The sequence below is a fragment of the Channa argus genome, chromosome 2 (assembly GCF_033026475.1).
Source record: "Channa argus isolate prfri chromosome 2, Channa argus male v1.0, whole genome shotgun sequence".
NCBI classification, from domain to species: domain Eukaryota; kingdom Metazoa; phylum Chordata; class Actinopteri; order Anabantiformes; family Channidae; genus Channa; species Channa argus.
The window spans coordinates 23633328-23656470 of record NC_090198.1 but is presented as its reverse complement, the minus strand read 5'-3'; the positions used below and the strand labels follow the sequence as shown (position 1 = coordinate 23656470).

At 38.1% G+C, this 23143-nt stretch overlaps 1 protein-coding gene across 3 annotated transcripts in view; it reads left to right on the top strand.

The window, feature by feature from the left end:
* Positions 1 to 23143, top strand: part of phlpp2 (PH domain and leucine rich repeat protein phosphatase 2) — a 37168-nt gene that overhangs the window by 6023 nt on the left and 8002 nt on the right. For 2 of the 3 annotated variants that reach the window (XM_067485421.1, XM_067485413.1), the window contains exons 3-13: positions 2223 to 2356; positions 12993 to 13183; positions 13736 to 13861; positions 17183 to 17337; positions 18157 to 18303; positions 18750 to 18980; positions 19796 to 19998; positions 20143 to 20203; positions 20733 to 20828; positions 21238 to 21393; positions 22912 to 23112. In XM_067485421.1, coding sequence (XP_067341522.1) covers positions 2223 to 2356; positions 12993 to 13183; positions 13736 to 13861; positions 17183 to 17337; positions 18157 to 18303; positions 18750 to 18980; positions 19796 to 19998; positions 20143 to 20203; positions 20733 to 20828; positions 21238 to 21393; positions 22912 to 23112 — 1701 coding nt within the window. Of the gene's footprint in view, positions 1 to 2222; positions 2357 to 12992; positions 13184 to 13735; positions 13862 to 17182; positions 17338 to 18156; positions 18304 to 18749; positions 18981 to 19795; positions 19999 to 20142; positions 20204 to 20732; positions 20829 to 21237; positions 21394 to 22911; positions 23113 to 23143 lie in introns of those variants that run through there. The other variant, XM_067485431.1, reaches the window with a different exon arrangement.

Here is a 23143-nt window from a genome sequence, read left to right as displayed (position 1 = left end):
CTCTGTGAATGTTTACAGCTGTCACAATTCAGAAACAATAATCGTATCATTTCATTTTGATGACATGTTCTTAAGAAATTGACAACTAATATTCTCCCAACTTGAATTCTTTGTACAGATCTGGATGTTTGTGAGATGCTTTGCTAAGCTTGAGATGCTTCCTTCTTTAATCCTGAGACACTATTTGTGTAGCGTGTTATGATAGTGGATAAACTTCCTTATCATATAATTCAAAAGCTGCTCCTGGTGACAGCAGCAATTCACATGTAAGACATGGTCTGGGATCCATCCTTTAGGGACAATGTATATTCAGAGGTACTACTTCAGATAAAGGTAACATTGCTAAAAACCCTAAAACATTTACTGGACATGTCTGGGATGCCCAAAACGCTTTTAATGGGAGGCTCCCAGACATCTCATCCTGATCCTTTGAGAGAAGTTTGGCCTGTTACCATGCAACTCATAAATCACTGAGCTTCACAGTGGTATTTGAGGCCAGCCACCCTGCAGAGAGATCTCTTCTGCTTATGTCTGTAGTCTAGATGGTGAGGAACTAGACAGGTTGCAGTTCAAGAATACCCCTAAAATAGTTTTTGAAAGATCAGGCATGTTGTCCCGATGCTGTGCCTCACGCAGCATCAAGACAAAGTACATTTACTAATAAAAGCTTGAAGTTCAGGTGACCCCCTCATATTGCCCAGGCCCAGCCCAAATGAGTTATGCAGGCCCTCATCTTGTGAGCTCACAAGCTTTCCATTCAGATAGTTGGTTGGGATTTTTCAATTGGTGGTTCTAGGTTTTCAGTCTGGTGCCACTTAACCTCTACAGAAGAAGAGGGTGCAAGAAGTTGACATATTTATGAAAGAGCAAGCAATCAAAGAAAAATGTAGAAAACAAGATGCAAACACTTGAGTTTTTTCTGCATGTATTTATTGGAGGAACATGTCCTCTTCAACCCACATGGATCAGTTTTGTTTTGCCACTGTTTTTTGTCCTAGCAACAAACCTTTTTACAAAACAGAAAACACATTTAAAAAAACCTCCCTCGGTCTCTCTTAGTTTCAGTTTCTATGGCAAGAAACTGCAACCTGACTACATGATCTGTAGTTCTGTAATTGAAGACGCGTTACATCCCTTGTCAAATAGTAAAATACATAATGCACCTTAATGAAATTGAAGCACTAGAATTTGTTTTTCCTGCAACTTCTCAAGTGAGTAAGTATTTGCATACCATGCAAAACCCACAGACTCTGTAACTGTCGTTATTGGACTTTTTGCAGTGCCGTAATGATATCCTTCATCTTCCATACCTGCTATAATGCATTTTGCTTATTAGACCCATGCAGGTTGAATCTGACTGGAGCCATGCTGGAAATTACAAAAACACAAACTGGTAAAGTGTTAACAAAGTGAACTGTGCTAAAATTTAAGGAATAAAGTATGTCAACTTAGAAACATAGCTAAAAGCTAATGGTCTGAAGATTACAAGACTAAAAAACATAACTATATGCAATATGAATAGTAATTGCAGGAGGGCATCAGTGCTGTTTCCGAATTTTTATTTATTTTTTTTTGTGATTTCATTTAAAGTATGTTAAAGTATTCAGATATTGATACAAATGTAAAAACCCAATAGCAACAAGCACTTTTATCAGTCTGGCTTTAAATTAAATATCTAACAGAAATATTTAATAATTGAATCGCATTGATGTTAATAGTGCCTTATTCCGTAGGATTGCAAACCAAAAAGACTTTTAAAGTCATAAAAGATAGCTCAAAGCATTTGTACTCAATTTGAAAGTGAAAATGTGAGTTGCATTTGCTGTAGTGCTTGCAAAGTTTCCTATGTGTACCAGTTGACATTCCTTCTCTTAGGTTTCTGAGGTAGGAGTTTTTAAAGTAATTACTAAAAATTTTTAATTATACATTTATTGTGAAAAAATAAGTTTTGTATTTAGTGTTTTTAGGCAGGGATTTCACTCTCTGAACATTTATTTTTATGAAATGGCACATTATCTGCCATTGAAGTAATAGACATTTGTAGTTCTATATTGTATGTTAATACATTTCTGCACCTTCAGAACTAGATATGCTTTTCCTTTAGCTGTTGTCCTGGGTTTTTCTGTCATCCTGTTAAACATTGTATGCTGCTTTTTATAAAGATGAAGAAACTGTTTTGTTGTGTGCACTGTCCCACTAACTCTCCTTTTTTTGTCCTGTAGGAGGCTGTGTCCTACTGAGCGTCCTCTCCAGATGGTGTATGACTACTTGGCAGCTATGGGCTACACAGACCCTGTACGAGTGCAGCAAGAAGCAGCCAACTCAGACCTCAGCTGTTTGATCCGTTTCTACAGTGGTGAGTACTGACCCACAGGTGCCATTATCTCCAGTTTTCAGTATCTGCTGCTGTTCTTCAGATCTGGTAAGAACCTGATGTCGTCCTCTGAAGGTTTCAAAACACGCTGCAGCAGGTCAAACATCCCAAAATGGTTATTGTCACATCTTCTTTTGATTGTGGCTTTGTGTGTACATCTGTGTGTGGGTGTGTGTTTGTACGGGTGTGTGTTTTAACAAGGACTGTCCTCTGGATAAAGTGAAGGCAAATGTTGTTTGAGATTCTCTGAGAGTGATGCCTTTCTGAAGCTGTGTCTGGTATTTATTATAGCCTGGAAACACACACACATCACAGTGTCATGATGCCTATCTTTCATCCTGTGGTGTTTCTCTATCCCCATGAGGGCTGCCTTTCACCTTCTGTTGTCAGCCTGCTCCCCTGACCCCAAGACTAGAGTGACTAAGCATCCCTGTGACACTTTGATAAATGACTGCAGTAGAAGAATGGATTTGACTCTTTGGGAAATCCACAATAAATTTTATTTATACACATGCATGTGTCATCATATACCTAACATTACCTCACAGTCCTCATAAGAGTCTTTGCATTGGTGTAACGATGCTCTCACAGTAGCAGAAATTAAAAGATTTGCTATTAAGGGTAAATGGTGATGTTCTGTAATGTGTTTCCCCTCAATAAACTGATGTTTTAGCTGAGTCAGTGGAAATCTTAAGGGTTAGAATTGCTCACATGGTGCTGTTTCAGAAAAAGAGGAAGACAAAGCAATTGACTGTGTCTAATGTCCCACATAAAGTACACAACCCTCCCTACATTTATTTGCAGAGAGGGTTCCACACTGCATATAATCACATGGTATAAAGGCGATCTCACTCGTATCTGATGGTCTAACCATTTTTCACTCCAGAGATCATTGTATGACGAACATTAACATTTATTGTATTCTTCGTTTCTCAACTTAGACGATAACGGACTAATTCAAGAATACACGTTTATGAACAGTAATTTCACAAACACGTTCACAAAACAATTCCATCAAACAAGCTTCTCAAAGTGATTCCTAAATATATATCGAACACATGGTAAACACAAATCTCAACAGCGCTGTATTACAACTGCCGGGTTGACTGGGCACATGAGGCTATTACTGTTTTTGACAATATAAAAAACTAATCAAATTAAAATGTGTCTAGCTGGTGATTAGATAGTAATTATAATGGTAATTGTAATTGTAATCTTTCTTACATTTGTAATACTCACTTTGCAATTGTAAAATTAGATCCTGGACTTCTATTATGTATGAGATACTGTGTAGCCCCATCTGTTTCTTTCAAGTCTTTATATTTGTCACTCATCATAATAATTCTGCTCATTGCTCTGTGTTATTTATAGTTTTTATACTAGTATGTCCATTGGAGTCTAAACTGTAGTTGGACCCTTGCAGCCATGAGAATTGGCCAGATCTTAGCTACTTGGCTTGTCAGACCACACTGGCCAGAGTCTAGCCAGGTCTCTTGGGGACTTCCTGCCTTCTTTTGTCAATTCATGAGAAAAAAAGACGGGGGACCAGGCTTGACTGATACTCAGGCACTGTTAATACCCAGCTAAAGCCAACAGAAAAACTTTATAGATGTTAGATGTGTTCCCAAGGTCATCTTTGCATTTTGTATTAGAAATATCTCAGTGTTGTCTGCATCAAATTTTTATAAGTGTAACTACACCCGACACTTTTGGCTTATTATCATTGCCCTGACTGTGTTTTGTGCTTGAACTCGCTGCAAGGCTGATGTTACATTGTATCTCTCGCGCTTTCTCTCTCACTGTTATTGTCTTTTTACTCTTTCACCCTAATGCACTTCTAGCCTAAGCACCGAAATTTGATTTAACATGAACCAGTACTCAGTAGTACTGATGTACTTTGATGTGTTAACCCTTCAAAGTATTGAGCTTGGTTCCCAACCATTTTCATAGTGTAAAGGGTTAATAAAAGGTATTCAGCCATGCAGGTAGGTTTAATTTTATGTGCCCAGGTGTTTTAGTGATAATGTGTCTAATCACAGAAACAATGTCTTGTTATCCTTTTCTTATAAAATGGTAGTTTCACAACCTTTGCTATTGAGCTCTCGTAACTAAATTAGAAATGAGTTTGTTTGTCACTTGGTTTGTCAATGCCGATAAAATGGCTTTTAATCCATTAGTTGGTATAAACATTTGTTAATTTGCATGTGTGTGCATTTGTCTATCTATGCCTGCATTCCCATATGAGTTTTAGTACTAAATGCTTTGTTTTATGGCCTCCAGCAGGTAACTTATTAAACTTCACCATCATCTTATTTGTTCAGGAAACTCATCTCGAACATTCTCCACCCTCCTGCTTCCCACACACTTCCTCCCGCTGTGGTGCACAGATGAGATAAAAACAAACATGGACAAGGGAGTAAACATTTGTAAATGCTGACTTAATAAAAAATGCTCCCAGTGAAAACAACTGCAGAGACCTGTGGGCCAGTGGCTCTCTATGTTGGCCCTTGCAGCTGCAGAACACACAGGGCCTGCTGTAAGCTCTGGCACTTTTCCAATGGGTCCTGTTGCACCTCTGCCTGTCTTACATCTTTAAGCTTAGGGACCTAAAGCTGCTGTACACATTTCATGTTAGGCTCACTTTCAATGTCTGAGCGGGCAGGAATAAGTCATCTGTGAGCAGTGTAATCTCACCAAATAAATTATTGATTTGGCTGTTGTGGATTTACTAGCGGAAATTAAATCTAAGTGAAGAATTCGGATGTCTTAAGCTGTGATGACATGGACAATGAACTAATGTCCAAACCTCTGAGGCTCAGTGGTTTATCATTGAGTCATAATAATCATGTCCTGAAAGAACAGAGTGACTAAAACCAAAGTCAATAACCAAGCCAGAGTTTGCTTCTTTGTTTTATGGTTTAAAGAGAGAATGAATTGGTTCACAGGGGCAAAGAAAAGCACTCAGACTGAGATTTACAAAGAAAAATGTTGTATTCAGATCTGAATTGCCACAAGTGGAAGAGGTCTGCAGAGTGCAGTCTGTCTGTATGTTCTTCTCAGCTCCTCATAATATTCTGTTTCTTTGCAGAGCTCAGTTTGTACGGAGGATTTCCTCTTTCCCATCTGAAATTTGCAGACTGTCTCTTGACTCATGGTTAGCTGGCTGCTGAACAATATGCACAATTTTAGTGGTCTGTTTTGATGTCATCGGTTTTCAAAAGCAGCATTCAGCTCAGCATTTTCCATCTGCGTTATAATGTGCAGGGTTGCCTCTCTGGTATGAGAATTGAATTTCTTGCACAAAGTTTATACAAGATTAAAAAAAAAAAAATAGAGGTAAACACAGACCACCAAGAAAAGGCATCTGGGTGGTGGGTTGAATTTGAAATTGCTGCCAAAAAGAGCTTGCTGTTCTTAGTCAAATCAGACCGTTTCCGCCTCCACTGACCCCCTACTGCATGCTAACGTAATCGGTGCAATCTTGAGCAAGACATAAAAGCTCTGTGATTCAGGCAATACTGTGTTTAACAGAGTCTTCAACAGATGCATTGAAATAATTCTGATTAAAAACAGATTTGGCACAGCATAAACACCCTCCAGACAAAGATTGTTACATACAGACTAAACCTATTAGAAGAGAAGAAAATTGGCTGTCTTTTGACCGTAAAATAGAAAATGTACCTGTTTCCTTACTCCAGTGATAAATCATTGTAAATGAAGCTTTCTCCATTGTTTTGCCGGAGAACAGATCATCACACTGTGTTAAACTCAGAGTAGTGCCAAATATTTTTTACAAAACTGCTTACTGAGAACAGATTAGGTCTACATCTAACAATAGTTTTACTTTATCAATATTTTAATCCATTAATATGCAGATGTTTTTCTCATATAATTGTTTTTGTTTGAAAAAAGTCAACTGAAGGACACTTTTGGTAATTTTCTAAATTAATTGTATATTCAACAATGCTCATACATGACACTGAAACCACAATGAATTGCCTCTGCACAAAAGGAACGTCTGTCAGTCCACAGCCTGGATTATTACATCTGAGCCATAGACCTCTGTTGTCCTCTTCATTCCAAAACCTATGGTGGAGAGAGTCTTAAAAACTTTGCCTGAATGTCTCAGAATCACTAGAACTTTGTTGAGCAGTCCAAAGTAAGAATAAGTCAACTACACATACACAACTGTGTCGACTCTGTCGGTGGAAGTTCTCGAGTTTTTAGCAAACATAAGGATGTTTTGAAATGAAGAAACGTGTCACCCCGTGGAGCATGGTCTCTGACTGATGTGTTTTTAATTATATTTGAACAACAATAGAGATATATAGCACAGACACTTAAGCTAATACAGGTTGCAGACACTACCCATGAGTAGAGAAGATTCAGTGTTGAGGATTATGCTTTTAATCATTTTTTGAGAATTGTGGCTGATGTCTGATATTGAGTATGTGAATTGTCTGTTTATAGTACTGTGTACTACATTATGACAAGTTTTGACTTTGTCACCGTTCAATTTTGATAAATAGCTTTAGTCCTACTAATTCTTTACAAATTTTACCCTATTGTACTTTTCTATTCATCTCTGTAGTTTTTTCACCCAGTCACATAACCATAAATACTGAACTATACTCTCTTTGTTCCTTAATTCTCCCCCTTTTTTCTCACCTCCCTCTTCCCTTCAATTTATACTGCCATCTGTATCTCTGTCCATTTTATACTCCGCTGATAAGGATGCAGAATTTGGCCTGTTGTGGCCTTGTTGTTGCTCATCTGGCGTGCCATGGGAAATGAAATGTCACATAGTTTGTGGGCAGGTGATGTCTGCAGTCATACTTGCTTGCTCACATTACAGAGAAGTTGTTGCAGTTGCCTCTCTGGTCTGTCGTATTGTCCCCGCGGTTTGGCAGCCTGTCCAAGGAAGAAGTTTGATAGGGGTTGATGATTAGGTTATTATTGGCAACATGACTTCTGCGTAGCTGGGGTCCTCTAGACTCCCATAGCTTGGACAAAAACATCCTGCAACAGAAATCTTTTGTTACACAACTTGGACAGCCATGTTAAACCCCTATGGAGCCACTGGGAATGGTCAACAACATTCGTCATCAGTAGAATGGGGTTGATTTTGCTGGTTTTCCACAGAGCAGCTAGAGGTTACTGGAGACAATGTGGAGGTTTTCCAAATCAGATTGAACTTTGTTTTTTTGAGTAACCTGTTTCCCTAGCAACAAATAACTCCACAGACCATAAAGAATAGCATGTGTGTTTGTGTTGAAAGTTGAATCTGTATTGCATAACATACAGCAATATAGTGACTTTTAAACAAGGTGTTGTATAGATATAACAGGGGAAAAACTGCTGCTCATGCTGGCTAAAATAAAACAAACTTTTTCAAAATGTCAAAATCTGTGCTATCTCCCTGTGTTCCTGTGGGAATATTAGGTTTTGTTGCTGTTTCTCTGCTAAAGGTACAGGCCAACTTTGCCGCTTTGATGGGCCAGTGGATGGAACCATGTATTGTAAAGTCTTGGATAAGAACTTCCTTCCCTCAGCCAGGACACTGAAGATGGGTCATGGATGGCTCTTGCAGCATGACAATGACCCAAAACATACCGCCAAGGCAACAAAGGCGTGGCTCCAGAAGAAGGACATTAAGTTCGTAGAGTGGCCTAGCCAGTCTCCAGACCTTAATCCTATACAAAATCTATGGAGGGAGCTAAAACTTCAAGGTTTTTGGTTGATATTGTGTCTCTATACTTTAGAATAAAGCTCCAATAAAAATGAGCCGAAACTATTGCAAAATGATGATTGTTAAATAAAATTCCATATCAACAAATAAAAATTAAGAAATAGTTTATCTGTCAGTGACATTTTATTGTAGTAGTGTTGTATTGTAACATAAATAAAGAGGAAATCCTTCAAGCTGCATAAAGTTAGATGCAAAAATTATTCTATAGCAAAGCTAGACATCTGTAACTCGGGAGATTAGGAGGACAACATTAACTAAGATAACAGAGCATCAATGCTTCCATCCTACAGTATGTGTTCATAAAAGAGTGACCTGCATTTAAGTCCAGAGGCAACAAGAGGAGGGAGATAATTTAACAACTTTCTTTAACTACAGAAATATAGAAGCTGATGCTAAAATATGCTAATAAACCAATTAATTGCATAATGACAAAATACTAAAGGCAATCAAATATAATGAAGACTTGGTGAACAGATTCATGACACAATCATTTTGTTTGAATACTTCTCATGTCAGACGCGTGTGTTTTCTCCTGTGGAAATAGATAATCTGTGTGTTTGAGACTGATATGATAAGAAATTAGTGAATGCAACACATTCTCCCAAACAGCCCGTACGTAGTAGTTAAGAACCAATTTGTTCTTAGAAGTGTTTTTTTTGCACAAGCTCCAGTGTTTACTGGGTTGAGTACACAGTGCTCGCTTTATATTAGTTCCATTGTTTCAGTTTATGGCTTCCATCCATCTCCTCTAGTCTTTAGAGCTGAAGTGGTCATTTCAGTGGAGATGTCCGGTATTGAAAAGCTTTTTGACAGGCTAGTAAATATTTAAAGAGGTCTTTATATTTTGGTTGAAACAGCATTTTACATCCATACTTGGTAGACCATCTGGGGGGAAGCCAAGATTGCTTTGTTTTTTTAATAAATGGTATTATACAACTCAAATTCCAAAAAAGTTGGGTAAAATGTAAATAAAAACAGAATGCATTAATTTGCAAATCTCATCCACCCATATTTTATTCACAATAGAACACAAATGAAATATAACACAACATGTTGAAACAGACATCTAACCATTTAATGGAAAATATTAGCTCATTTTGAATTTGATGCCACCAACTTAGAAAAGTTTGAAGGTGTGATGTTTATTATTGTGTAGCATCCCCTCTCCTTTAACAACTGTAAACATATTGCAAGTGAGGAGACCAGTTACTGGAGTTTTAGGAGAGGAATGTTGTCCCATTCTTGTCTGATGAAAGATTCTAGATGCTCAGTCCTGCTCCTTTGTTGCTGGATTATTCATTTTATGATGTGCCAAATGTTTTCTATTGGTAAAAGATGTGTAAGGTGCCCACGCCATAGGCACTAATGCACCCCCATATCATCAGAGATACAGGTTTTTGAAGTGATGTGCTGATAACAAGCTGGATGGTCTTTCCCCTCTTTAGTCCATAGGACACAGTGCCATGGTTTCCAAAAAGAATCTGAACACAGAACAGTTTTCCATTTTGCCACAGACCATTTGAAATGAGCTGTCTGTTTACAGACAGTGATTCTAGATTCTATTCTCTGAATCTTTTGATTATATTATATACTGTAGATGGGTTGTTCAAAATCATTGAGGAAAAATTTTCTGAAACTGTTCCACAATTTTTAACTGCAGATTGGTGACCCTCTGCCCATCTTTACTTTCGAGCTGCTTCGCCTCTGAAATTCTCCTTTTATACTCAGTCATGTTACTGACCTGTTGCCAATTAACCAAATTAGCTTTTTGACTTGTGGCAATTACTTTTCCAGCTTTTTGTTGCTCCACTTCCAACTTTTTTAAGATGTGTTGCTGCCATCAAATTCAAAATGAGCTAATATTTTCCATTAAATGGTAAAATATCTCATTTCCAACATCTGATATGTTGTTTATGTTCAATTGTGAATAAAATATGGGTTGATGAGATTTGCGAATCCTTGCATTCTGTTTTTATTTACATTTTACTCATCGTCCCAACTTTTTTTTGAATAGGCGTTGTAGTATTCCTTTAATATGTTCTAATATAGTGCCTTTAAGCATAAAGCCTTTATGACAATATTAGAAAATGTCTCCCGGGATGTAGTGAGATGCAAGCAATAAGAGCAAACTGTCTGGCTGTGTGACGTAGTGAGTGGGCCTGTGCTGATGACTTTATTGATATGTACACTGCAGTGGTTGAGTGTTTTGCTTAATCACTTGCTGTAATGAATATATTACATTTGGTTGAGTCTGGCAGTCAGCTCTACTCTAAAGAAGGGTTTTGTGTGTGGATTTTTTGCTGAGATTAAAAAAACTCAGTTTATGACTGTAATTCTTTGTATTCTCACAATGATACCCAGTAATGAGCAGTGACACGGAAATAGAGTTCCTTTTATTTCATGGTTTAGCTGTTGTTCCTTGGAGGAATGAAAACATTTTACAAAATATTGTTTATTAAATTACATCTTATTGTGGTTTAAATTGTAGCTGTCTTTTTTTGTAAAAATTCTTTGTATGTGAAAGCAGTCATTGCCAATTTTGGTGTTTTCCCTTTTTTAGATAGCTCCATACTACCAAGCCCTGACCCTGTGAGAAGCTGTGTCTGTATTTTTTCTCTTTAAGCAAGGGAACACCCAAGGATCAGGTGCTACTATTGTTCTACCAGCCAGCCAATTTGTTGTCAGAAGCACTTGGCTTGTTCATTATCAGTTTCCCTGGCAAAGGAAAACATGAGGAGGCTTTCTTTTCAGTTGGATGCCCTTGTGAAGTAAAAGGGAAGGTGGTAAGAAAAAGGCAGAAACAAACAGAGATAGAGAGCACAGATTGCCAATGACACACTCTGAGTGGGAGACAACATAAGTTGGTTTGAGGAAAACTTAACATGAGGCAGTGTCTCTACTATGTAAATGTGACCTGCCATTAACTTGGCTGTACTTGAAATCTGGCAGAGGCAGCGGCACTGCTGTCTGATATGTCCTTCAGCATTGGCCCCTGCTGTGCAAGTTGGCATAATTACATTTTAAAGAGTGAAGTTTAATTTGACAAAACCGTGACTCATTCATCAATGATGCTTTTTTTAGGTTATTACAGCAGTAGAGATGGAGAAAGGAAGACAAGCACATAATTAGAAACCATTCAGAAGGCACCTTGGCAATTTACCTGTTGTAAATGTTGATTTTATGCATCTTAAATTTTAACTATTAGGCATCTGTCACTTACCAACCAATGAATTCACAGTTTTAGTATTTTTTTCTTTGTTTATCTGTAGTTCATGACACAAATTGCACAGTTACACAGACGGAGAAAAGAATTACTGTTAGTTGTTGTTATTGTTCTTATTTTATATATTACATATTAAAACTGAATACACCTGAGCCTAAAACTGGAACAAAATGTCCCAAAAATGTTGAACACAGTGGTGGAAAGTACCAAAGTACAAGTGCTTTGTTACTGTACTTAAGTAAATGTTTTACGTAATTATGCCTACTTAGACTTTCATTCCACTATATCTAAGAACAAATATCTATACTTTTTACTTCACTACATTTCTAATCAAACTTGTGTTACAGGTTACAATCACGTTATTTTGCATGTTTCATAATTTACCATATTGTCCGTTTTTTTATGAAAACGAGTCACAAGAGACAGAGGAATCACTTAATTAAACCAGGTGCCGGTAGCTTGTTAGTCCCTCCGTCCATAGCCTTACTTAAAAGACTTATTCGACATATTAGCAGTGCTCAAAGTGAGCCGCTACTCAGCAATTGTACTCTTTGGTGTGTTGCGCTGAATTTGGCCTGTCTGGTGGTGTCAAAATCGGTCAAACAAACGTTTTCTTAAAAGAACTTGGCGTTGCCTCCCTCTCCTATTTGTGCCATGCGTGCCGACAGGGGCAGGTGTAAAGCAGTGCTGTGCGAGTTCTTTGTGTTACGTCACTGAAAGCTGGGACAGAGCTGGTCCTTGCTGATTCATAGATTCATATGGCTGTGTGACCCAGAACGATTTTTATTTGTTCTCCTCTCCTACACGAGCTTGTGCGCATTAGGATTGCATGTGACCATCCACTGTGTTTACTTGGTCTTAAACCAGGTGCAAATAACAAAATGTTGTTCAGAAACCCACATACATTTATATTTTGTCCTTGTTAAAAGATTTCTGGCTCTTTGTTCAATGCATACTGAGCTTATTTCCAGCTCTCATGGCGTTTTATCAGTGTTTGTATCAGTGTTTTATTCTGGAAATCAAAGTGCTGTTAGACTGTTACTATAACTATGCAATGTTACAACATGAGTACTTTAGAAATAAAACTGAAAAAATCATCAGACTATAGCTAAAACAGCTTCAGCCAATCATTTATGTCTATTACCATTAATTAGTTAATGCTCCACAAAAAGTAGTCGAGTACCTTTGCTTTTTACTTAAAGTCAAATATAAATCATGTAACTACTTTAACCTAAGTAGAAATGTCAGTGGGTATAGTGTTTGAGTACTTAATCCACCACTGGTTGAACAACAGCACTCAAATATGGATTTTTAATTAAGATCAAACTTAAGGTACTGTTGTGCAGTGACAGTCATCCAGATGTACAGTAAATAAGATAATGGGACAGTGCCCATCCTGATGTAAGATGAGTTCCTGGAGTTTGCAAGGGCGTCGACTAATCTATAGATGATATCATTCTGACCTGTGAGTATACTGTGTATGACCTAATTTTCTGAGAACGTCCATCTTGTGTGTAACAGCAGAGAATTTGCAATTAATTAGCTGAATTTGTTTATACTGTATGAAGAGGGGTGGGAGTTTTTGTGCATTAGATCAGTGTTTGTAGAATTACAATAGCATCTGTGTGTGGGCTTATTCTTTACAGAGCGTCCAGTGAATGCAGACCAACAGGATCGGACCTTGTTGAAAGGCGTATTCAGCGTGAGAAAAGGCAAGACCCAGCTGCACAAGTGGGCAGAGCGACAGGTCATTCTCTGTGGCACCTGTCTGATTGTGGCCTCTGTGAAAGACAGCCTGACAGGGAAGATGCACATCTTGCCACTGGTGGGGGGAAAGGTGAGGGTCCAAAGTCAAACTGAAAGAGTAACCATTCACTTTCCACAGGTCAGAGCACATGCTCCAGGCTGAGTGTGGACACTCTCCAATAACACAGCTGTGTTGATCAGTTGGATAAAGTCAAGAACATGATGTATTGCTATATTTGCTGACTTGTGTCATATAAGGTAATGATTCTCAAATATTTTAGGCAATTTAGGCCTCACGGTGTAAACAGATTGTCTCTCCAACTTAAGAGATACAGCAGCTGACTTTACAGCTTACCTTGAACCACAAATGTCTAATGTTTGTTGTTATATCGGAAACCTGTATACTCTTTGCCTCTGGCAGAACACAGATTAAAAACCTTTAAATAAATACTAATTAACTGCAGCTCCACCAGTCCTCTTTGTATAATCAACATTGAAACTAAATAAATTCAAATTCACTCTGCCAATTTTACACAGTGCAGTGTGTTTACAGGTTTTGTGAATTGTACTGCATATGTGATAAAAGCCATTTTCCATAGTGTGTTCTCTCCTCATCAAATGTGTGTGTCGTTTTTGCATTGAGGTGGAGGAGGTGAAGCGGAGGCAACACTGTCTAATGTTCAGCTCAGCAGGATCACAGGCCCAGACATACTTTGTCAACTTTGACACACTTGCAGACTACCAGCGATGGCATCGGCAGGCATCAAAAGTAAGCAAGAGACAAAGAGTGTGTCTTACTGTGCGTGCTGTAGACAGTGCGTCTCCCATGTCTTCTCTCAGCAACAGTTTGTTTCCATTTAGTCCCCCTGGGCTTGTATTTAAGTAAGAGATTAGATGTTGGGGCTACGCTAGACTTATGTCTGTTGAGTAGTCCAATCATAAACCTCCAGTTTAAGTGTGTTTGATTGGGTCCACAGAAGCAGACTCTGAGTGGTGATCAGCACTCATTCAACAGTATACCTGATCAAATGATTTATCTTTCTCACCTCTATTAGAGTGCACTTCTATGGAGTAGAGCTTATGTTATACTATATAAATCATTGATGATTAGAAGATGTTAAATGACCCTTACACATTTTTGCATTTCGGCTATATATTGTGTCTTTTAAACAGATTTCTTTTTTTCATTCATGCTTAACTTGTCTAATTAATGCCTATTGTGCCTAAGCTTCTTCATCTCTGAGAAGTCTTAGATAAGAGATTTCTGTGGAGACTGGGGAATAATGACTGATACAGGTTTTCAGTTGATTTAGGCCAGTTTTAAAGCTCCATTGCATGTATCTAGCTAACAGCGCCACTGTAGTTGTTAAGGTAGTTTGCAGTTAACAGGAGATTATGCTGGAGTTAAACCACAGAGCTCTGTGTTTTGCATGTATGTGGGAGTGATCATAAAAAAGAATATTAATATGTGTGTGGCTGGACTACTGTTTTGCAGATGTTAGTTTTAATGACTATCTGCCATTATCTGCCATTCTTTTGATTTCAGTCGTAATGTAGTCTACTTTTTAAGAGTGAGTTTTTTTTTTTGTTGCAAGTTAGTGTCGTGCTTGTTTTATTGATAAAGACCTGTGGCATCTGCTGTGCCACAGTAGTGGAGTCATGATGATGTTGCTGGTTAGCATACTATTATTGACAGTGATTAGTACCTATACACTGCACTAGATGTGATGGAGATGTGAGACACTCCTATTCCCTATAAAGACTTGACCAAAGTTTTTTTCCCCCTGTTTTTCCCTGTATGGCCTAGTAGAGGCAGTAACATTTTAATCTCTCTCTCTCTCTCTCTCTCTCTCTCTCTCTCTCTCTTTTAACGGAGTGCTTCATACTTGTGCATATGGTAATAGCCTACAGGTTATGAAAACTTTCTTATACTTTGGTAAACAAAAACTTGCCTTTATATTATCGATCGAGCTGTTGACCTTTTACAAGGTCCCACATGCAATTGTCCACCCCACTTCTAAAAATGGGTAGTAACATATGTTTAAGGATTCTCAATGAAATGCTAAAGTGTGACACTTTTTATTTAAAGACAATTAGTCATTTGGCAGATGTTTTTATCAAAAGCAAGTAAGGAATACACACCAGACGTGTATTGTCAGTTGTCTCTTGAAATATGGCCAGGAGGATCTGCAATCAAACCACTGACCTTGTGGTTTGTGGATGACATGTTTACCTGCAGAGCAGAGCTTTCTTCTCAAATACACAATGATGGGTGAACAAGTTTAGCTAGGGTCTAAAGTCTAAAGAAATGATTTGATAGCATATATGAATTGATACATTGAATCAATGTGTAGTAACTTGCTGGAACTGGCAACTGGTAAAGGTTACTCAACCTCCATTCAAACAAAGTTATGACATTATGTTTTATTCCCTTCTAATACAACTGTAATTTTCAGTAGACTCTCATTGTCTTCTTCCTCTATCATATTGCTTCAAAATGTTGCATAGCCACAGTATCTAATTACTATGCAAAACATCTAAAACAGCAAATCCATCTTATTTTCTTCCTCTCCCTTTAATTTCTCTCTGTCAATCTGTGTCCATCGCCCACTGTCTCATTCTCAATTACTCTTTTTAAAGAGGCATTGGGTTTTTTGAGGCGCCAGCAGATGAGTTGTTTTGTGGAAGATGAGCAGTTTTGTCTTTATCATCTCTAAAAGCAATGACATGATGTCATGCTCTGATGAGCAGCCATCCCATTTTCTGGGTTGCTGCACAGTGTGCAGCTCTGTAGCTAATGAAGGAGACTGTCCTAAAACTTGGCTGGATGAGCATCGCTTGATAGCCTGTACTGATATCTGGCCTGTAAACAGTAGTCTGTGGGCTGATGGGGACAGCATATAGAGTTTGAATTAAACAATGCTAAAACACAATAGTTATGCTACTTGTGCGGACATTGTACATATTGCATTTATTTCCTGGGGGCCTACTACTACATTTTACCCTAATACAATACAATCCAGCAGCACCACAAATTAGAGCCTTCATGATTAGTGTAATGTTGGATCAAGACCTCTCGAAAACAGTCCAACAAAATTGAAACATCCTAACCTGATGCAGGGATATGTGGTACTTATTGCTAACTCAGTATATATGTATACATGTTGAGTGATGATCACTGGCACATAATAAGGTGTTACTCTGTTACTCTTTCTATTCATGACCAGTTGTCCACAAAGTAGGAAATATTGCTCTGGAAACTGGGTGATTTACTGTCAAAAGTGTTTTCAGACCAATATAGTTGCTTCAACTCTCCATTTTCCTGGCTCTTTTAAGCTATAAGCTCTTTCAATATTAAAGCTTGCTTGTGTATTTAGGGCTGGAATTTACCACTAGACAAGTGGTGTTAGTGTGGTTTGTACATGATTGTTTATTCTTGCCCAAGAAGTAAGGGATTGCCTTAATATAATGGGTCAGATTAGAATGCTGTTGTTTTTTTTTTTACGGGGACTTTTTTGCTGATTGATGGTCATGTCACTAAAAATAACTTTTAGTCCACTGTCCCAAAACAAAAGAGTTCAAAATGAGTATAACTTACAAGTCTAACGCACGTACTTTAAAAAGTACAGGCAGATCTGTATATTGTTAGCAAAGCTACGGTTAGTTGTTAAATAAAGCAGCAGGTGTTAGCTGAAGTTAGCTGTAGTGCCATAGCTCTCAGTTTAAAAAAAATCCTCCTGTGTAGTTGCACCATTCTTGAAAAGTGTTGAAAAGTTTTAATGTATGCATAATGCTGCAGCTATCAGCTGGGGTTTGGATTGCGATCTGTCTGCATTGCAGAAGCTCAGTAGAAGTTGAGAGGGCTTATACAGTAAATTATTAGGTTTGTTGGGATTTTAAGGATGTGATGCTGATACTCACTACAAGCAATCTTAAAGCGTCTATTCTTACCTCAATGACTGTGTGTGTATGTGTGTGTGTGTGTGTGTGTGTGTGTCTGTGTGTATGTGTCTGTGTCTGTGTGTGGGCATCTGCGTGTGTGCGTACGCATGCTTGTGTCTGTATGTGTGTGTATGGTATGTGAGTAAAGGTCGTGTCTCAGACAGTCAGCCTGGTGGACCTGTCCTGTTACAGTCTGGAAGCAGTGCCTGAATATCTGTTCTACAGCCAGGATATCACCCATCTCAACCTGCGACACAACTTCATGAGCCTGCAAGGACCAGGAGGCCTGCTCAACCTCCCCAGGTAGTCCTACATCTTTAACCTGACAGTGTTGATAAAAATGTCTTTATTAGCTAAGTTAGCATGTCATTTTCTGTATCACTTGCTCATCACACAGCTTATGAACCCTTTTTATGGATGCCAGATGTGTGGAAACAGTGGGTTTTCCCTGTGCGTCCTTAATTAAGCAGGACAGAAATGAAACTTTGTACCAAGTTCTGCATTAGAAAACAAGCTTATTTAATCAAGGTATCTACCATGAGTAGACACAGTGCTATTAAGTGGTCACCATCTCCAAAAAAGCCAGTGTGAGCATTATTGTCTTACACCACTCGATTTCTAGTGCTTCCTGTGTATTTAGAGACAGGATGCATGGATAAAAGAAGCTTGTCTCTGCTGTTACCAATGTTTTGACTCCCAGTAGTTACTGTCACAACTTACAGCCTCTGAATATATGAAATAAAAAGAAGAGTTAATGTGTTTTGCACTACTTCATTCATCACCGCACAGTCTCTTAGACACATGTTCAGATATGTGCACAAATCTCCATCTAAACAGCCTTAGGAAGTGACAACGCAATGAAAAAAAACTTCATTAGTAAATACAGATACTTTACCTTTGTGCACACACTTTTTGTTTTTTGCTAAACCATAGTCATGTGTTTTCACCCATCCAAGAAAATGAGACCATATAACCATTTTGTTAATTTTACTAAATGAGAATGAAATGAGAAAATTTCAATAAGCATTATCAAACTAAACAAGAAAAGTTGAAAGTGTGTTGTAGATTTTTTGCTAGCATCATATAAAGGTTCTTTATCTTTTTTCGTTTTATCTTTCTTAGGTTTTCTCAACTGAAGAGCCTGAATTTGTCTCACAACCGTCTTGGCGTGTTTCCTGAATGTGTGTGTGAGATCCTTACCCTGACTGAGCTCAACCTGCCCTGTAATAATCTCCACACTGTCCCTGTGCAGATAGGCAACCTTCAAAGGTGTGACACAGTGACACAATGCCATAGTATAGACGTTACGGCAGTTTTCTTTCTTTACACTAAAGTCTGGGATAAGTTCGAAAGATGGATACAAGCTGAAAGTTCAGAGTTTGAGTTTTTATTTGATGATACATACACCTTGATATGTTAAAATCATCAAACATAGCACCTTCTGTAGTCGATGACCCAAATTGCATCAGTTTCAAAAGTATACTCTGAGCCCACATTTTAACATTTTAACAGAGTGAGTGACATGCAAATACAGTAGTAGTATTTTGTTAAGGCAGTGAGATTAGGCTGAGTAACTAAATCTGTTCATTTTTCATCTGATTTACCTGACACTGACTAAAAAACAACAAGTGGTCCCAAGCAGATATTTTGATGAGTCTTTGAAAACAAAACAAAAAAAAGGCAAAACGTGACATTTTGTGCTTTTCCTCTCATAGCCTGCAGACATTGTCTTTGGATGGAAATCACCTCAGCTCTCTGCCTGAAGAGCTGGGTAGCCTGTCCCAGCTTAACAGCCTGGGGCTCTCCTTCAACAACTTCTCTCACATCCCTGCTGTGCTGGAGAGACTGAGTGCAGTGGACAAACTGGCCTTGGCTGGGAACAGAGTGGAAAGCCTAGAGTTGTGTTCCCTGGCCAGAATGAGCCACCTGAAAAACATTGACCTCCGGTAAGAGGTCAGCCAGGGAACAAATAGTCCTCTGCACTTCCTTAATCTCTTCCTTTGCTATTACCTTTTTTAACTTCTTATTCATTGACAGGAATATAAACGTTTTGACACAAATAGCCTGAACATCAGCCTTTCCTCCTCTAAGTCTCCCTAGTTTCTTTAAGATTGTTAAGATTTAGTTATCGATACCAGATTTACTAGACTGGGCATATTTGAAGCATCTGCTGAGCACAGATGCTTCAAATGTGAAGCCTGGGAGGGGTCCCATTGTGTCCAAAAAATCTTAAGTGTAAATGTTTTTGTTTTTTTTAAGAAACTAAAGGGTTGATATGCATAACCTACTGTATTTTAAATGTTCTTCTGTTTTACATTTAAGAGATGATATAATATTTGCTAAATTTACCATTTACTAAATATTTTTTACACACTTCAGGAAACTGCCACCTTATTGAGAGTTTTACTTTTTACTTTTATCTATTTCTGTACTTCACAATAGGTTTGATGACAGCATGTGTGTCAGCTGTCATGTATACAAAAATAGCCACTTCTGGAATATTTTGGAAAGACTATATATTGAGCTAATGCTGCAACAATTTAATAATAATGTAATAATAATTGGTTTTATATTTATTACATTTGCAAAGATTTCAAACAAACTTTCACATTGTCATTATGGAGTATTGTCTCTGGAATCTTGAGGAAAATATTCAATTTGATCCATTTTGGCTGTAACATAACAAAATGTGGAAACAATTAAGTTAGTTTTTTCAATATAATAATCATTTTGTTTTGATGTCCCCTTTTCATAAATGTAGATTGAATGGGCTGCGATGGGTGAAAAGTGACGGTCCAGAGGCAGTGAGCCAGGTGACCCATCTGGACTTACGGGACAATCGCTTGGACTCACTAGACCTGAGCTCCATTTGCAACTTGGAGACTCTGCACTGCCAGCGCAACCAGCTAGGGACGCTCACACTCAGTGGCTTCACACTGCGCATGCTTTATGCCAGCAGCAACCGTGAGTCAAACAGGGCATCTACTAGCTGCTATAATTGTCTCACTGTCTGTATGTACCCTTCTTCCAAGTGATACATTAAAATGCTAAACACGCATATGAATGGCTCACACATTATTGTTGATCGCTGCTTTTATTTGCCCTCAGGCCTTACAACAGTCAACATATATCCAGTCCCTAACCAGCTGACACACATGGAACTATCACAGTGAGTTCTGGCGGAAAATAAGAGGCAACCGTTATTTTAAGTATTGTTAATTGAAATAACTTTTTAGATTAGAAGTTGTTATTGTTATAATGCCAATGGATAACAATGACAATCTATGTATAATAAATGTATTATGGTTAGAGCAAATTTGTACATTAATAGGCCCCTTAAACTTATATTTTTAATTTCTAGACTTTCTTTCATAACATTCTACTTAATTTTTGCTGTATTTATATGTGCATAATAATTAGGCTGATCATTATCTAGAAAATGCGGCACTGTGTAAGGGCTCTTTTTAGGACATATAAAGCTATATTTTGTTTCAGGACCAAATGATACATGTGAGGTTATTTGCAGGTTATTTGCCTAGTTAAATGACCCTGGAGGATATTAGTTTGGCAATTTGTTCATTATGATTTTAAAATGACTCAATCTTTTGTTCGGTTAAAAGAAAAATGCCAACTCTGCTCAGTTTGAGTGCTTTCGTGTGTCTCTGTTTGTATGTGCCCGCATGTGTGTGATGAGACAGGAACCTTTTGGAGTATCTTCCGGACTGGGTGTGTGACTGCAGAAAAATTGAGATACTCAACATCACACAGAACTGTCTGTCTGAGCTTCCTTCCAGGTTGTTGACCCTTTTCTGTCACTAGTCCTGAACCCTCCTTGATTACTGTATCTTTTATGTTGCATCATTTGATTTTATTCAGCTTCACACAATAAACATCTGGAATATCCTTTCCATAATTACAAGACCTGGTGTCATATTACACATTGTCATGCTTTTTAAGAGCTCGCTTTAGTGCCAAAATGCTTATCCCCTCTAAAGCTTTTGTTAAGTTTCTTTGTGGAAGATAGTATCTGTGTCTTAAGGTTCAAACAGTACAACAAATCCATCTTCTAGTAGTGGGCTCACAGTTACCATCGATCAGCTTCACAAGTAGTCAAGCCTGCATAGGGAGAAGCTTTTGGTCTGTATTTACATTTTTTTTCTTGTCTTAATCTGGCTCTTTGATGCCTCTTCTGGCCTCTAAAAGGCTGCTCAACAGCTTGAGTTTGAGAAAGCTTCTGGCAGGGAACAATCGTTTGCAGAGAGTGCCTGACCTACTTGACCACGTCCCTCTGGAAGCCCTAGACCTCCAGCACAACAAGCTTGCTGAACTCCCTGAGAGTCTGTTTTACAAGGCCTTAAAGTGAGTACTCTCTCTCTTTCTCTCTCTCTTTCTATATATATATATTTTTTTTTTTTTTTGTCTTTTTCTACCAGTTAGTCCTCTCTAGTATTTATGCTATTACTATTAAGCTTTTACACATTGATTGGCTTTTACTCTGCTTTGAAACTTTGTGACGCAGTTCACACTTATTGTATTGAAGCTCATAGGTTTTGAGATAAAGTATAGATTTTATGGCGGGATTGTGGTCAATATCGGTGGAGTCAGGTTGGAACTGGAGCTTAATTTATTCTCCTGTTTCCTGTGTGGTAAATCACTTAACAACCATTAGCATTTCAAAAGCTCTAATGTAATTTTTTGTGTCTAATGCTGGGAGATAATGGCGGATGGGTTTCCTAATACACTTTTAGTTTAATACAAACTACACAGGAAAAGCAGAATGAGGGAAACGCATATGGAGACACAAACTACATAGATTCATACCTTGCACTTCATGTTTTCACATGACACATTGAGATGGCAACAGTCTTCTAATGTTTATATTCTGCAGAGATGTCATTCCACTTTAATAATGTTTAACTCTTTTAAATCAACAGTGTGACGTGTTACTCTCTCATTGGCCGGGAGAACACGTTTTATTGCTGTTTGGTAGATGACACGTACAGATAATGGTTTATCAATGCCATTCTCATAAGAACTACTGGAGCTCAAATTTCTGTCACTCATAATTGTGCAGTAGGTGAATCATTCCTTGACTTGCAGAGATACATTCTTTCTCCATGTTTAATGTTATCCTCTACAGTACAATGAGAATAAGAATTGGAATAAGAACATTCGGAAGCTCCACAAACCTCTAAAATGCTAAAAATGCCGAATCTGACAGTGTCAGTCAAATCAGTTTTCATTGGCCAACTTCATTAACATTTAATGACTAATCAAACATTTTTACTATTTGTATCCACTCTGTTTTGGTTTGATAAGATCAATGAGAAGGGAAGCATACAAGGTGAAAGGAATACACAACCTCACTCAAATTTGGTTTGCCACTGGTGTGATGGATGGTGTCTTGTGTTAGCAGCCTAAATCAGCTGGCTTTCACACACTCTTCAGGCATCCCTGCCATAGCCAGAGGTGCATGCAATGGGTGTCACCTCCTCACCCCCTCTTGTCCTCTCCCATTACCTTCACAGGTGCCAAAGTAAATGGCTGACTTGAGGTTTCAGACAAGGGTCTGCTGTTTTATATTTATGTCAGAATAGTGTAATGTTGGCGCTATTGCCCTGTGAGAAATATTGCAAAAATAATGCTGCAACTTATGAAACACTAGTAATGTAATCTTCAGTTTTATGTTACTTACGTTACCTTCGTTACCTCTACACAGCTCAATGGGTTTTTAATGTGAAAACCATCCAGTACAATAATAACTCTTGTCATTAACCTTTCTAAATCTATGATGAGAAGAGAGTGGATAGGCTTCTTGAGTGCAGTTAACATTTTTTAAAATGATTGTGTCACTTTCTTTTTTGTCTTATCTTCCAGCCTAAAATACTTAAATGTATCAGCCAATTCCCTGGAAAGTATTCCTCCTAGTAGTCAATCAGAAGAGAGCCTTGGCACACTCCAGGAGCTCTACCTGACAGGGAACAACTTGAATGAGAACTGTGGTGCTTTGTTGGTTGGACACCAGAATCTGCGAGTTCTTCACATCGCCTACAACCAGTTGCTCTCTTTCCCTGCCAGGTATGTTATCCTGGCTTTCATGTTACTCATT